This window comes from Boleophthalmus pectinirostris, unplaced genomic scaffold (assembly GCF_026225935.1).
Source record: "Boleophthalmus pectinirostris isolate CB_2022bp ecotype Guang Dong unplaced genomic scaffold, ASM2622593v1 HiC_scaffold_13, whole genome shotgun sequence".
In the NCBI taxonomy this organism is placed as follows: Eukaryota; Metazoa; Chordata; class Actinopteri; order Gobiiformes; family Gobiidae; genus Boleophthalmus; species Boleophthalmus pectinirostris.
Window position 1 is genome coordinate 18,089,544 of NW_026571036.1, and position 14,278 is coordinate 18,103,821.

Sequence of the window (14,278 nt, forward strand, 5' to 3'; positions counted from 1 at the left end):
CGAATTCATTTTGTTCCAAAGTTGTCCACTAGTCTCAAGTCCCGTTTGGGGGGTGGGGGAGTGAGGAAGGGGCCAATTACACGCCCTTACTGGGAGCTATACCAATCGCACAAATCACACCAATCCCTCTGTGAACTTCTGTTTTCTGTGGAGCGGCTGACCAGAACTTACCACATGGACTTTGAGAGAGTTGCGCTTAAATTAGGCTATTTTCGTTAAATCACCCGACAAATGGACCGAATAAGTGTGAATAGTAGATTTACAATGAAATTGCAAGAGATATGGGAATCTTCTATAGGACCAAAGATGCTGGTGTCTACATTGTAACTGAGAGGAAAATTCTCTGGAAGTATTAGCAGGAGAAACGTTTCCTGTAATCGCACCAACAAATGGAGTAAAGGAAAGGAGGGGGCTCCAGAAGAGAAAGATCAGCAGCGGTCAAGTGATAGTCAACTAAAGTGGACTCAGCCGCGCGGAGCTGGAACAGATCTGCAAATAATGTGTCATATTATTATTGGGGGAGCTGCGTAAGCCTCCTGGGACAGGTCATCATCGCAGCGGTGTCATAAAAAGTGAGCGGCACTTGCAGGGGGCACTGGACGCGCAGCGGGCTGGAGGAGGCACATGAGAAGCGTTTTACGCGCAGCCATCATTCAGAGGATACTACTGCTACAATAAGTTGTAACTAAGCTTGTGTTACACACTGGAGACCCCGCTCTTCCCTTGGTTACCGGACTTTCTGGCAGATGTTTTTTTACCATCTGGACTTTCAAAGGTAATTCTACATAGTTGGCTTTTACAGTTAAGAGTGTGGTTTGATTGAATGACACATCATGTGATGTTGTACCTAATTACGGCTGAAGAAATCTGGTGAAATTCTCTTCACATCAGGCCTACACACAGAGTTCTTCTGAGTAAAACAGAAGACGACCTGGAGTCAAGCAGGAGCCAGAGCCATTCATGTACACCAGATGAAGTTGCATTCCCATTCGTTACATCTTGATTGAAAAGCCTGTCAATAAATCCGTCTCTGAAATCCTGTGTTTCCTCTATATCGTATTTTTGGAACAATAATCCTAATTTTGACAAACTGTATTGTACTTGTTTCAGTGTTGCTTCATTTTTATTTTTATTTTTTCCAGGTAATTGGATATTCTGTTCACTTAACGCAAACTCGTAATAGTTGCTCACTTAAGTGTACCGTGGTGGATGGGAGCTATGAGAGGACCGCGCACGCACTTTGCCATGGGACTGGTGCTCCTCGTGTGCGCACTAACGGGCCGCAGCGTGAGCGCGCCCTCAGGAGCCTCGCCAGCGGGGCGCGCGCAGCAGGAGGAGAAGGAGAGAGAGGACTATAGGCGGCTGGTGGAAGCTGTTAGGCACGTGGATGAGAGCCGGGGAAGGGCAAGTACCAGGAGAGAAACGGCGTTCTCATCGCGAAGTAGAGTTTCAGTTCTGGAGACGAGGGATTTACGAAGCTCCCGGACAGGCAGAGGAGAGCAGGTGGCAGGTGAGTGTACAGCGGTGCCGGATGCTCATGTGCGGACACTAGTAAAATGTGAATTTGAAGGATAGGATTTATTCAAGACACCACAATCTTTGACACACACAGTAAGTAGGTCTAATTGTTAATAAGAGAGAAAAGAAGCTAAATGCATTGCCAATACAGTACATTCCAACTGGTAAAACGATTACAGCCTATACACTCCTATGTGTTATTAACCGAGAGTTATTATAGAAAGGGCTGAAGTTATTGTGCTACCTATTCCCCTGACAGGAGTGTCTCTTGACTTAAAAAAAAATAAAAGTACAAACACTGAAGTTCATATAGCTCTACAATATTTTATTTTCTCATTTGTAGTGTCCCTCCGAAATCCCAAACAGAAGGGGAAATTCCTCCAGCACATAGCGGGTAAGGGCTATTTTTACATCTGTGAAAACTGTTGTGAAGCCTAAGCAGATAGGGAATGGTTGAAATCTTGTTTGTCTCTTTTTTAGGTCCGCTCTATTTCAGTCAAAAGTGCAGAAAGCATGCTTACAGACTTTACCACCAAACAAGAGACTGCACAATTCCAGCATGTAAGCCACAAACAAGAGATTGTCTTTCAGCAACCTTTGGCATTTGTTAACGGCAGTAACTTTTTACCATTTCCAGATTTTAAAAGATGTGCACGACTTCTCACACGGTTAGCAGGCAGCCCACAGTGCATGGAGGGATAACAAGCACAAGGTAATTAGTATGTACTTTGGTCATTAGTGCTTTAAGACAGATTTCAAAAGTTAAACTGTGGCACAGCTCCTTCCAGTGTTATTGCAGAGTTGTATGCTACAAAAGACAATACTAGTGTACTGCCTTTTGTCATCTTGAATCATATGCCTTCTGCCTAAACACATTTTCACACGGTTTAAAACAGGCTCATACATCTTGGCCTAATGTATTTATTAGAGTTCTAAGTCAGCATTCTTTCCTGGACAGGAGCTACCAAGCCCAAAACCGCAGCTTGGTTTAATATTGTGGCACTTCTCTGTCATAGGTTAGGAGGTGCAATCATTTGAATCGGTCAGAAGAAAGAAAACCTTTGGTAAAGAAGTGCCTTTGACTGCAGGAAGGGGGCAGCCTAAAATATGGACTGTCTATTCCTGACTGATTTTAGGCTCCACATTGGCCCTCTGAAGAGTCCTTCATGGACATGGATTACTGTCTACTCTCTGAGCACTTCATTGGTCAGATGTGATCACATGGGCACATCCAGGCAACATCACCAAAACAAGACATGGAGCAAGCACCAAGAGGAAGACAGAGGCAGGAGTGGTTGTGATAAGTTTTTTCTGCTGCTGTTACTGCTGCCATTCAAAAAGATGTTCCTAAAACAAAAAGGGATTGCATATTTTTTATTTTGCCAATTTCTCTGACAAAAAGACCATCAGCATGGTATGGGTTGACTGACCATGTGCGCAGTTTGAATGTGCCCATCGAATGCACTACTAAAGATGAATGAAGTTGTGCGTGCCGCAAAAGTACTATTGAGGACTAATTCTTAATTTATTAACACAAACTTGGATGTCTTAAGAGAAAGAAGACAGTGGTACGTCATTTACCTGTGGATCTTGGTTGTATTGGTAAAGTCTATATTTATGGTCCACACTGTACATAATATAGACATGACCGTTTAAACAAAGAGAGAATATTTACATATTGTAAGTTAAATGACTGGCATTTATCAAATGTGTCTTAAAAAGAAAAATTATATTTAAAATAAATTATAAGGTTGTTACAAATAACAGTGTTGGATGTTATGTTTCCCACGTAGGTACAACTGAATGATTTAGTTTAACTTTTAAATTCATAAAGTATACAATAACTTACAAATGATAGTAGATGTAGTAGTTTGTTGGAAATCCCCAAGTGTAAGAAAGAAGAAAGCGTGAAGCTCAAGCAATATCTTCAAAGACTATTTAATTGTATTCCAACTACTGCTACTTTACAGATCAGACCAAACCAAAGCATTTGATGTGCAAACAGTGATATCTATTTTTTTTACATTACAGATTTGTTGACAATAACACTTGAGAAGTTGTTCAGATCAAGAGTTAGCCTCCAGGAAAGCTTTGCAGCACCGCACACACTGTTCGTACACCGTTTCAAAGTCTTTGTCACTTCCCTAAAAAGGAGAAAAAAAGTTTTAAAGTTTTCCAAAAAACAACAAACAAATGATTCAGATCTATATAATAAATATTATATAACTAGAGTACAGTTTCTAGGATCTCTCATAGGTGGGCAAAAACATTTAATTTATCTCTGCACACCATAATTGTTTAAAAAAAAAAAAGATTTAGCCAACCTCTGCTCTGTACAAACAATAATCAGGAGCAAACTGACCATAAAAATGGTCAGCAGAATTATTAGTTTGTAATGACTTTAAAAGTTTTTGTTAGAAAAACTAAATAAAAAATAAATAAATAAATAAAAGAATAGCATGCAAAAAGCAGATATTTCAATGTTTCTAGCAAACAGTTTAATAAAAGTAGGAAGGCCAGTGGCAGTGTGTTAAAGAGGAAACACAGCTAATAAGAGTTTTCAGCGTTCCTCCAGTCCCTGGTTTTAGCCGGATCTGATCACAGTTTTGAAGGCTGTAGCTTTAGTCACGCTGCTTTGATATTTTATTGACACAGAGACTACTTCACCACAGGGCTCAGAGTTTCTGATTAGACATTTCTAGACATGTTGACAGCAACTGTGTCTGCAGCCAAGTGTCCTATTCATGATAAGCAGACTGCCCTGACTGTAAAGAGCATTCGTTCACCTCTTCTTCAGGCAAACTGAGGGCAGTCATTCCGGCTGAATGTCATACACAGAAACACATTGTTCTATGCCAAACTCTGAGACAAATTAATATGACTGACTACAGTCACATAACCTGTGGTCCACCACAGCTTCCTAAAGCCACATAACTAATAACATGGTGCCTGTTTTCTACCACTATCCTCAACCCACAAAGTAATGCAACACAACACCACAAAAAGGCACCCAAAAACTCTTCCCCCAGGCGCAGTGTTAGCCAGACTTCCAAGACTGAATTCCTCAAAATGATGACATGTCAGTGTTCATTCATGCTGTTTTAAAATAACACGTTATTTCTAGTGTGACAAACCACCCTCAAAGTCACATTTGACAAACTGCACTCACAAGACCACACCTGCATGGGAGTTCATGTAAAAATAACTATTTATGCAAAAAAAAAGTACCAGGAAACAAAGTATTTGTATAAAGATGAATGTGTGAATCATAAGTTTAATTTGCCTTTTTACATATAAAACCAAAATCTAAGCTAATCTTCATTCATTCACTCATTCACTCACTTGTCCTTTATTTATTTTTTCATTTAATAAGACAGGGACAGTGCACAATATACATGAACCTTAACAGGAGAGATGCATTGTACTAGGTTGTAGCACCAGTGCTAATTTCCACCTGTAGTCCCTCGGCAGGGTAACTGATTGATTCTATTTAATTGACCTTAGCTATGAACTGTTCTTCCTGGAGACCTGTGTAGCATGTTTCAGCAGCTTTCTGCTGTTGTTTCACATAAATTCTATATAATGCAAATAAAATTATTAGTCAACTAATACAAATTTTGGTTGACCAAGACACCATTGACCGATTAACTGACTAAACAATTAAGGGCCCACAGCCCTACAATACAGGATTACTCACATATGCATGAATCAATTGAAATACAATTGAATACGAAAAGAGGGAACAGTGCTATGACATGGTTAAAAGCCCATTTTACATGACATAAGCGGTTTAAGTAGTTAAAAACGCATCTACAATAGTCTTCAATTCATACAGAAAGTAAGCAAAAAACAAAAAAAGCACAAAAATACAAAAAACTGAACTTACATAATATGGGTCTTTGATGATCAGCTGCTTTTGAGGGTCATATGAACCTAGAAGCTCAATCCTGGCTGTGGCATTTTTCACAGAGTTGGCCTTCCTTTTCAAATCACTACAAAATACAGAAGATGTCATCTTATTAAACACATGGTCTGACATTCCACTCAAACATTTGCCAATGTAACTACAACATCCTCACCACTGCAAATTCAAACCAGGTCATAAATATTTACAAACAATATTTCAAATAGTTTATTTTTTGCAAAAGGAAATAAAACAGAAAATGTTGTCTTTTGTCTCAAACAAGATTTGATTCCTCATTCTGATTCTGGTCATCTTTGTGGGGAGAAAAATGTGTAAGAGAAAAACTGCCCAAAGAGCAAAGACAAGGCATCTAAGGAACTCAGTAAGCTGCTTACAGATCAAGATCTGCCGTGAGCATGTGATCTCAAAATGATCCCTAAACGTTCAAAGTAGCAAAAAATATCCCTCCCCCCTGACCTTGGAAAGAGCTTAAGAAAGGATATTGCTCATTAAACAGAGGCCTTCTCCTATACGTTACTTTCAGCTCGATGTTACCATGGCTTTGGTCTGAGTGCTAATGGTAGTGGTTCACTTTGACGCGTAGCCTAATTTGACCCTGAGGCAAACAAATAGTATAAAAACTACTATATAAAAAATGAAAACACATGACAACTTCATTAAACTGTGATTTCTAAAAATAAAATAATAATAATAATACTGCCACTGACTTGACTAAAAAAATACCTTAAATTGCTCTCGTCCATACAGAGAATATACTCAAAGGTCTGGAAATCTTCCTTGGTCACCTGAGGGAAACACAGAACAAAAAAAATTTACTTTTGACCATGTGCAGCAAAGGAGTCAGATAGGGATCCATCGTTTCCTGTAAAATTTTATACTTTATCAAAAATGTTTTTGTAAAAGCTATTTGAAAAATATGATTATGAAAGGGAGCTGCACATCTGTTAGGAGGAATGTTTTGTAGAGAAAGTGTTCACCCCGATTGTGCCACTTTGGATGATTTAGCACCAATAGAATAAGCAGTACCCTAAATAGTTTGAACAGATTTGGACAGATCTGTATGAAAGATTTTAAGGTGGAAAGGGTAGGTAGAAGACAAACAAGGTACAAAAAACAGTATCGATCCAGATGTTATGACATTCTCTGCTCAATCACATTACTGAAGAGTTATTAAGCAGGACTTTTAAAGTCTCCATGTTCCCACAACAGATTTTTAAAAAAAAAATTTGATCACCAAAGACTCCTCTCAATAATAAATAAAAACCGGAGCCAATTTTTCCAAGAATCACCGGATATGAAAGCACCAGTTCAGAGCAAAAAATAATCTGAACACAATACAATACAATCAAATAAACCACCAACAAATTAACTACAAGATTGCAAATACACTGCTTTTTTACTAGATGACTCATTTCATAGATCAAGTTAATTGTATTTTTTAAATTGTAAAATATATTTTATTATAGACTACATGCTCAACACTCTAAAATGTTATGTCTCCATAACAACTGCAATATTATACATGTTTTGAAATCTCTCTCAACTCTATGGTTACTCACACAAAGTCTATATGTGACAACTGTGACAACTTCTGAAGCATCAAAAACAAATGAAAAGTGCAATTATGATTTCAAACACATGATGTTTTATTCGGCTGCAAGTAATTCTCATTCTTTTGGTGCCCAGCAATAAATTAAATGTCCTTGCTTGACTTCTGATAAGGTGTAAGGCACTTCAAATGCTTTGGATCACGTTTTCTTCACTAAGCAAACAAGTTTATTTATTGTGTTATTAATATGTCAACGCCTGCCCAAGGTGGACACTGGCATATTTAAAGCCTACCAATGTACAAGGAAAATAAAGAGAATAGGAATGGGAGGAGCAAAAGATAGTGATTAAACAAATGTGAGAAAATGGAACAAGCTTGTCAGAGCTTATTGATTATTTAGCCAAAGAAAAGTTGACTTGCCTTTGAAAAGACTAGAAAAATAGATCTACACTATGACTACCCTACCTGAGCAATGAGCTTTATACAAATGAGGAAAACCACTCAATCCACTCAAGAGTTTTAGGGAACTAGGGAATAGGAGTAACAGAAAGAAAAAGCTCCAAAGGCCTCAAGGCCCAACACGGTCAAACATGTAATTTGAGGCTAGATCAAGGTTTGAAACATGGAGTAGGGTGGTCCATCAAAAACCATGGTAAAAAATAAAGTTTCAGATAACCTCGATTAGAACCCTGCATTAGGTTTTTGCATCCAAAAGATGATTTAGGAAGAAATTTGGAAGAAAAAGGATGTTTTAGAGGTTGCTCAAGCTGCATAAAGTTTTGAAGTTCCTGCAAATGATTTGATAATCCTTAAGAAGCTGTCAAAGTCAATTCGGTTGTCAAGAAAGCAGCTTTAAGAGCTTTCGGTCGACATCTTTGGTACTTGAGTGAAGAAATGGTTGGCCTGGCATTCTTCAACTCCAGAGTGACAGAAGAACAGAAGAAGCTAATGGCTCACAATATTATGGAAAAGGAAAGTTCAGAGGTTCCACCAAAGCGATGAGATGCCTTTAATCAAGCAGATCACGAAGGGAAGCAGATTGTGATTTTGTCACCATCAGCATGATGCGTTTCTTCGAAGTTCTTGAACTGCCAAAAAAAAATCAAACAGCGGACTGAACTTTTATGGACTTTCTAGTAATTTTTATGCAAGTTTCAGTTTGTGTTTGTGGAATAAAATGACAAATTATTCAAATTATGCAATTTTCAAGTGTCTTGAGCAACCTCTAAATATGAATAAATTTAATAAATAAAATGTATAAAAATGTATTACATTTGGACTTAAATATTTATGGCCAGATATGGAACCAAATGCAGGGTTCTAATCTAGAGAATCTAAAAAAAAAGTTTTTTTTGATGACCCTAATATGCAGCAAGGTGATAGATTTGTTCTGTAAAAACACTAAAAGTAAAATAATTCAATACATTTATATCCATCTATGTATATAGAAGATATTTAAAGTGCTTTAGTTTTGTATTTATTTACACATAACAGTGTTGACTATAACATTGAAAACACATGGAATACACTTTTTTATTAACAGTGGCTTGAAAATGCAGTACTGATATACTATCAACAGAAATTCTTCAGAACTTCAGACATCAGATTTGGTACAATTGTTGTAAATTTAAATACAGTACATGTAATTTATATGTTTCATACAAGTTATTTAGCCAAAAACGTAAAACCAATGTTGTCTATTTGTTAGAAATCTGATTTGCATGATAAAAAAGGTAACAGGAATGAGCTTTTATTCCAGTCTTGCTAAAGCAGACAGGTGCAGACAAGAATTGTACTGTTCATGGTTATATCCATTTCAGACAAAACAGGGATCAAAAAGAACTGTCCTCTGACCCAAAATTTACAGAGTGGATTATATGCCAGGATCAATTTGGACAGCATATACACAATGATAAGAGACAGAGACTGAACATGAATATTTCTCTCTCTTACTGCACCTGTCATTTTATACCTGTCGCGCCCTATGGCTGGTCTCAATGCCATGATTCCTTAGACAAGCCAGGCCTCGGGAATCTGGGGAGCTGCCTGTATTCCAGTCAGAAGTGGCACCACTGTCTATGACCCACTGTAACAACACAAAACAAAAGAGGGGCTAGCTAAAGGTAAGTCAGGAGTCGTACCTGTCTGGCTATGTGCCTCATGGGCACATCATGGCGTTTCATGCAGGCCTGCCCACGGTGATCCGGAGGGCTTCCTATCTCATATGTGGAGGTGGCAGCACTGTCTATTCTCCACTACACAGAAGAAAGAAGCATCCAGAACAACAAAACGATAAACTGTGCACATGTTAAGAAACCACATTATAACTGTATGACTGATAAAAGCTGTAGTTTTTAGATGAGGCATCTGAAATCAAAACTAAACTGCTTTAAAGTATTACATGAATAGAATTATGAAAATAGTACCTTATCAACCACTCCAGCATCCGTGGCCATCTTCCTGAACACTGCTTCAGCAATTGGGGATCGACATATGTTCCCTGTGATACCAGAGCAAAGTTTAATAAATCTGATTTTATACTGCATGGAGTGTGTAAGGCATACATGTTTATTATCAGTGACTTATGATGAGGAAATGTACCTATCAGCCTTTAATAACGATGGCAAAGCTACTCAGGTTGTTCATCAAGTGGATACAACACTCTACTGGTAATGACAACACAAAGGAGGAAAGTAGGCCTTCACGTACAGTAAAAGTTATTTATTATTAACAGAGATACCGGAGGTAGAGATACCCGAGGCCCTTGACCTCTCTCACACCATGAAATGCCTCCCAGAATAAAAACTTGGCTATTTCAGCGTGTGGATTTGTCATTCAAACATCTTTTGATTCATTTTTAATGAAGGTACGTAGAAGTACAACACTGAATGGCGCCACCAACACCCGGATAAAAATGGTGCGCTGTCATTAATTTGTAAAGAAGCTTCACTCTTTTTAGGAGATAAACGAAACTGTATACATCAGTTATACATGAGCTAAACAGTAACCCGTACATTTGCAAGTTTGAGACTTGTCATAGATTACGTGGTTTGATATCACTGTTTCTTACCCAGACAAACGAACAAGACCGACTTAGAGGCCGCCATGATGCTTTGACAGGGGTCCTGAGCAATTCCACTGAGGCGACCAAGAGGCGCCTGAAAAAAAAAGTAAAAGCTAGAGGATGCAAGAGACGCTGTACTCTCTGCGTCGTTACATTGAACAAAGCCAGATCTCCACATAATGGATACTGTGACATTGTCCATAATAGGCTATGTCTGACTCGAGAGACGTTTATCGGTTCCATGGGAGCTGTGATAAAACAACACTGTAATTTATTTTTGAAGTATATCCTCCAGTCCAGGCACCCAGAAAACAAAACAAACAAAAATGGTTTTGATTTGTATTTCTTATATAAATGTGTTACTATGTTATATGTTACTAGGATGACAGTCACAATGAAAAACAGGTTAACATTTAATTATTTTACTTTACTGTGTTTCGGTGCTGTGACAGGCTTGTATTAATTAGTATGATTTGTGGTGTCATTGCTTTGGCAAATCTGGTCTTAGCTGAAATTATGCAGACCCTATCAGGAGGGTTTGCTTTTTATAGACTAAGCTTTTTATAGACTAAGCTTTTTATAGACTAAGCATAGGGAAAATACAGATTCAGGGGATTCTGTCCTGTGAATAGATCATATATAAAGATGTTTAAAATTGCATAAATAAATTATATATATATATATATATATATATATATATATATATATATATATAGAGAGAGAGAGAGAGAGAGAGAGAGAGAGAGAGAGAGAGAGAGAGAGAGAGAGAGAGAGAGTACAGGCTGGAGACCCTAAGGTCAAGGTGGAAAACACCTCCAAAGTTTGTGGACAATGACCGGGCCAAGGTCCTGTGAGACTTCCAGATAAAGACCGACAGAATGGTTAGGGCGAACCAATCAGACATAGTGGTGGTGGATAAGCAACAGAACAAGGCTGTCGTGGTGGACATTGCAATACCAGACAATGGCAATATAGGAAAAAGGAACATGAGAAACTAGAGAAATACCAGGGGCTCAAGGAAGAGCTGGAGAAGGCCTGGAAGGTGAAGGCACCAGTGGTGCCTGTGGTGATCAGCGCAGTCAGGGCTGTAACCCCCAAACTGGAGGAGTGGCTACAGCTGATACCAGGAAAAAAACAGACATCTCAGTCCAGAAGTTTTGTTTCATTCACACGTGTTCACTGCATATTTAGGCTGTGTTCTTCTCTTCTCTCTCTTCTCATTGTGATGCCATATGGCCATACAAGTTAATACAATACAATAAAAGTGTTCAGCAGGCAGGAAACAGTGGACTTTGGCAGTCTTTTGGCATGGGCAATGTTTGTTTATTTTTAGGGACCTGTGGATATAGGTTAGTTATATGAGGGTCTCTGCAGTCAGATCCCTCTCAGAATTGTCAATCTCCACTGAACAAAAGGTAAAAGGAGCTGTTAACTTCAAAACTACCTCTTCATGACATCACAAGTGGAACAGAGCATATTGAGCTTTGGAGATGTAGACAGACTAAAAATGCAGAATTACTCCAACATGTGTATAAAACAAAACACAACTCCAGGTAAGTTTTTGAGGAAGTAACAGCATTATAATATGGCTTACAGCTCACATGAATATTTTTGGGGAATACAGGACTTTGAAATGCCATCTTTACTCCAGTCACACATGCACGTATGATTAAGATGGCAGCAGTGATCACATAGCTGAGACACAAGTCCCTCAAACCAACAGATGTTAAACCAGTTAGCATTGAAGCTTGAAAATTCAACATCATGTTGTACTTGAACAATGGCCAATGTGGTGATCTAAACTTTTGCTGAAATTGCTTTTTTTCACAAAGACAATAATTTCAGGATTTGTGTGTATTTGGCATGGATGACCCTGAGATGGTCTTGATGCAGAAACAACCTGGTGTCTTATCTTTATGTGGTGGTACCCAGAGGTCACCTATTGGACTATTATCCTGTAGTATCATATGGACTCGTGGGTAACATCATACAGTGAATAAATAATACAAACAATGAATGCTTGCCTCTATCATACACTGGGTTGTTTCAGTTGTTAGTTTAAGTCCTTCATTCTTGACAGGCATTTGAAAAAGAATTTTAACTGTGAGATGGTACTTGTTTTCTACCCAGACAGATTCTTAAATGGCTCGCTTGATTGCTCTACTGAAATCTTGGGAAAATTCTTTAAAACAACTAATAAAACCAATAAAATGGGCTTTTCATCTCTATCTACCAGTCATTATTGCCGTAAACACAAATTTGCCTAATTTCATGCAGATAACAACAGCCTTATTTGTTTCTTGAAGTAAAACCAGTGATGACTACTCTTTTTGTTAGCTGAAGCTTTCATACATAGTAGTAAGCTAACTTGAAACAATAAAAAAAATGTTATGTTTCCCAATAACAATTTTCAGACAGTATTTTCAAAATCCAACAAAATGCATTAAAACATGTGTTTAAATATCAGACAAAAAAATTAAGTTAAATTAAATGTGTCCAAAATACATTTGTTTTTGATTTTCTTTATCAGCTATTTTTGTAGTATCTTCAAAATAAGAAAACAACATAATCAAAATAGTATTATCAGTATCTTAATCATCTGCCTATGTTTAATTACAATCATTCTGCAATGGACTTAACATAAACATATTTTACAAAACAATACATTACTTATTTATGTTAAATAACTGTATATATACTACCTAGTTACTGTTGTAGGAGCAGTGGAGCAATGCAACACCCAAAGACCCATCCCTGTGACTTTGAGCTAGGTTTGGTCAGGCCTACCTTAACTGGAGAATTTTTACCTATTGTGAAAGTTTTGGGTTGTTGGAGGAAACTGGTGTACTGGAGAAATCACACCGAGACACGAGAAGAAACATGCAAACTCCTTTTTGCTGTGAGCTGTGAGTGCAACCCTTCATGGTTATGATTGAATGAAGTGGAGGGGTCTGGATTTATATCATCCCAGGAAAAAAAAAACTGTGCAACTGTGTAGGGTGTACCCCAGCAAAGACATATTGTTGAGAATATCTATAATTACCAGTGGGACTTGAACATAAATAAATAGGACGTCAACATTAAACATGTATAAAATTTCCCAGAAGCATGTTCAGTGCAGATGTTTGCTCCAAATCATCCAAGCTTCATGACACAGTTATTTGGACATGACAGAGGAGCTAAGATGTCATTATTTTCTCAAGCACAGCTACAACTTACTCAACGTTCAGTTCTGTGCTTGGGCCCGGTTTACCTCTTGTGTCACGCTCCATCAAAATGTTGGACTTAGATGCGTAGTTTGGTCCAAAGTATAAGGTCTGGTTTCATTTCACACAAGTATTTGAATATTACCTTTTTGTGATGACAACCCTTCACACTGCCGCCATCTTAACATTAAGAGAGAGACAACATTTGAATGAATACTGCAGTATATTTTCATCACTCAGTGTTTGTTTCTGCTTACTGTTATTGATACATCTGTTTATGACATGGTATAACTTAATCCTATTTGAATAGTGACTTTTATTGTGTTCTTTCGTTTTATTTTATTACTTTGGTTGATCAATGTTTGTGCAATTCATTTTCACATAAATTTGTTATCACATCCCTTTAAGAAATCAGGAAATGCCATGTCAATAGTTATTAGGTCTTGTTCATACTGTAAGATGCACTTGGAATATAGACTGCCAGTGTGTGTGTGATGACCTTACATTGCTGCTTATTAGCTGTGCATGCATAAAAACTAATTAATAGTTACTTTACATAACTCAAACAAGCAAAAGATGCCTGCTGCAATTCTATTTGATAATTTGCAAGCCATGTTAATTAGCTTTCATTCACGTCTTGAAGATAGCCAGTAATTGTTGTGAATGGCCGAATAAAAACACAATTAGAAACCAATGCTCAATCATATTAGGCCTGAGAATATATTTTTCTAACGAAGCGGATAAGTGAGGATTAAATAAAGGTGTGAATACTCAGGAGGGCTCTGACTAGGGCTTTATGGCGTCAGCAAGTGTGTTTGCCTGGACGCCACACTAAATTATAATAAACATGATAACACGTCTTACCGCTAACTCAGTAAACCGGAAGAAGTTATAGCAGCCTTCACCTCCAAGCCATCTAAGGAGAAATAGAAAATACTGCTGTTAACTTGTTATGCAAAGAGCAGAAAATTGAAACATAAACATCTGACTTGACTCAATGCAATTTCTAAAGTTTC

General features: G+C 37.8%; 2 protein-coding genes across 3 annotated transcripts; one reads left to right on the forward strand and one right to left on the reverse strand.

The window, feature by feature from the left end:
- The first annotated feature begins 269 nt into the window (after positions 1-269).
- Positions 270-3,203, forward strand: LOC110155880 (ALK and LTK ligand 2-like). The gene is made up of 6 exons (XM_020920057.2): positions 270-775; positions 1,143-1,510; positions 1,862-1,912; positions 1,999-2,079; positions 2,156-2,230; positions 2,535-3,203. Exons 2-5 carry the CDS (start codon positions 1,210-1,212, stop codon positions 2,218-2,220), a joined length of 498 nt encoding a protein of 165 aa, XP_020775716.2. The 5' UTR covers positions 270-775; positions 1,143-1,209; the 3' UTR covers positions 2,221-2,230; positions 2,535-3,203.
- Positions 3,204-3,440: 237 nt separating this feature from the next.
- acp1 (acid phosphatase 1) lies at positions 3,441-10,162 on the reverse strand. Of its 2 annotated transcripts, none has more exons than XM_020941692.2 (6): positions 10,063-10,162; positions 9,419-9,492; positions 8,965-9,078; positions 6,167-6,228; positions 5,405-5,510; positions 3,441-3,662 (listed from the first exon to the last, which is right to left on the reverse strand). In XM_020941692.2, the coding sequence occupies exons 1-6, from the start codon at positions 10,097-10,099 to the stop codon at positions 3,585-3,587; spliced, it is 471 nt and encodes a 156-aa protein (XP_020797351.2). In that variant the 5' UTR covers positions 10,100-10,162; the 3' UTR covers positions 3,441-3,584. The 2 variants fall into 2 exon arrangements, with proteins under 2 accessions (XP_020797351.2, XP_020797343.2); XM_020941684.2 differs by lacking the exon at positions 8,965-9,078 and adding an exon at positions 9,134-9,247 and having other exon boundaries at positions 10,063-10,161.
- Between the last annotated feature and the right edge of the window lie 4,116 nt (positions 10,163-14,278).

Bases quoted from the DNA above. Each gene is read 5' to 3' on its own strand.
- LOC110155880 (XM_020920057.2), top strand. From the start codon at position 1,210: ATGGGAGCTATGAGAGGACCGCGCACGCACTTTGCCATGGGACTGGTG. The intron at 1,511-1,861 runs GTGAGTGTACAG...TCTCATTTGTAG, and splicing joins CAGAGGAGAGCAGGTGGCAG to TGTCCCTCCGAAATCCCAAA. The intron at 1,913-1,998 runs GTAAGGGCTATT...TCTCTTTTTTAG, and splicing joins ATTCCTCCAGCACATAGCGG to GTCCGCTCTATTTCAGTCAA.
- acp1 (XM_020941692.2), bottom strand. From the start codon at position 10,099: ATGGCGGCCTCTAAGTCGGTCTTGTTCGTTTGTCTGG. The intron at 9,493-10,062 runs GTAAGAAACAGT...CTGGTATCACAG, and splicing joins GGTCTTGTTCGTTTGTCTGG to GGAACATATGTCGATCCCCA. The intron at 9,079-9,418 runs GTACTATTTTCA...GTGTTGTTACAG, and splicing joins ATGCTGGAGTGGTTGATAAG to TGGGTCATAGACAGTGGTGC.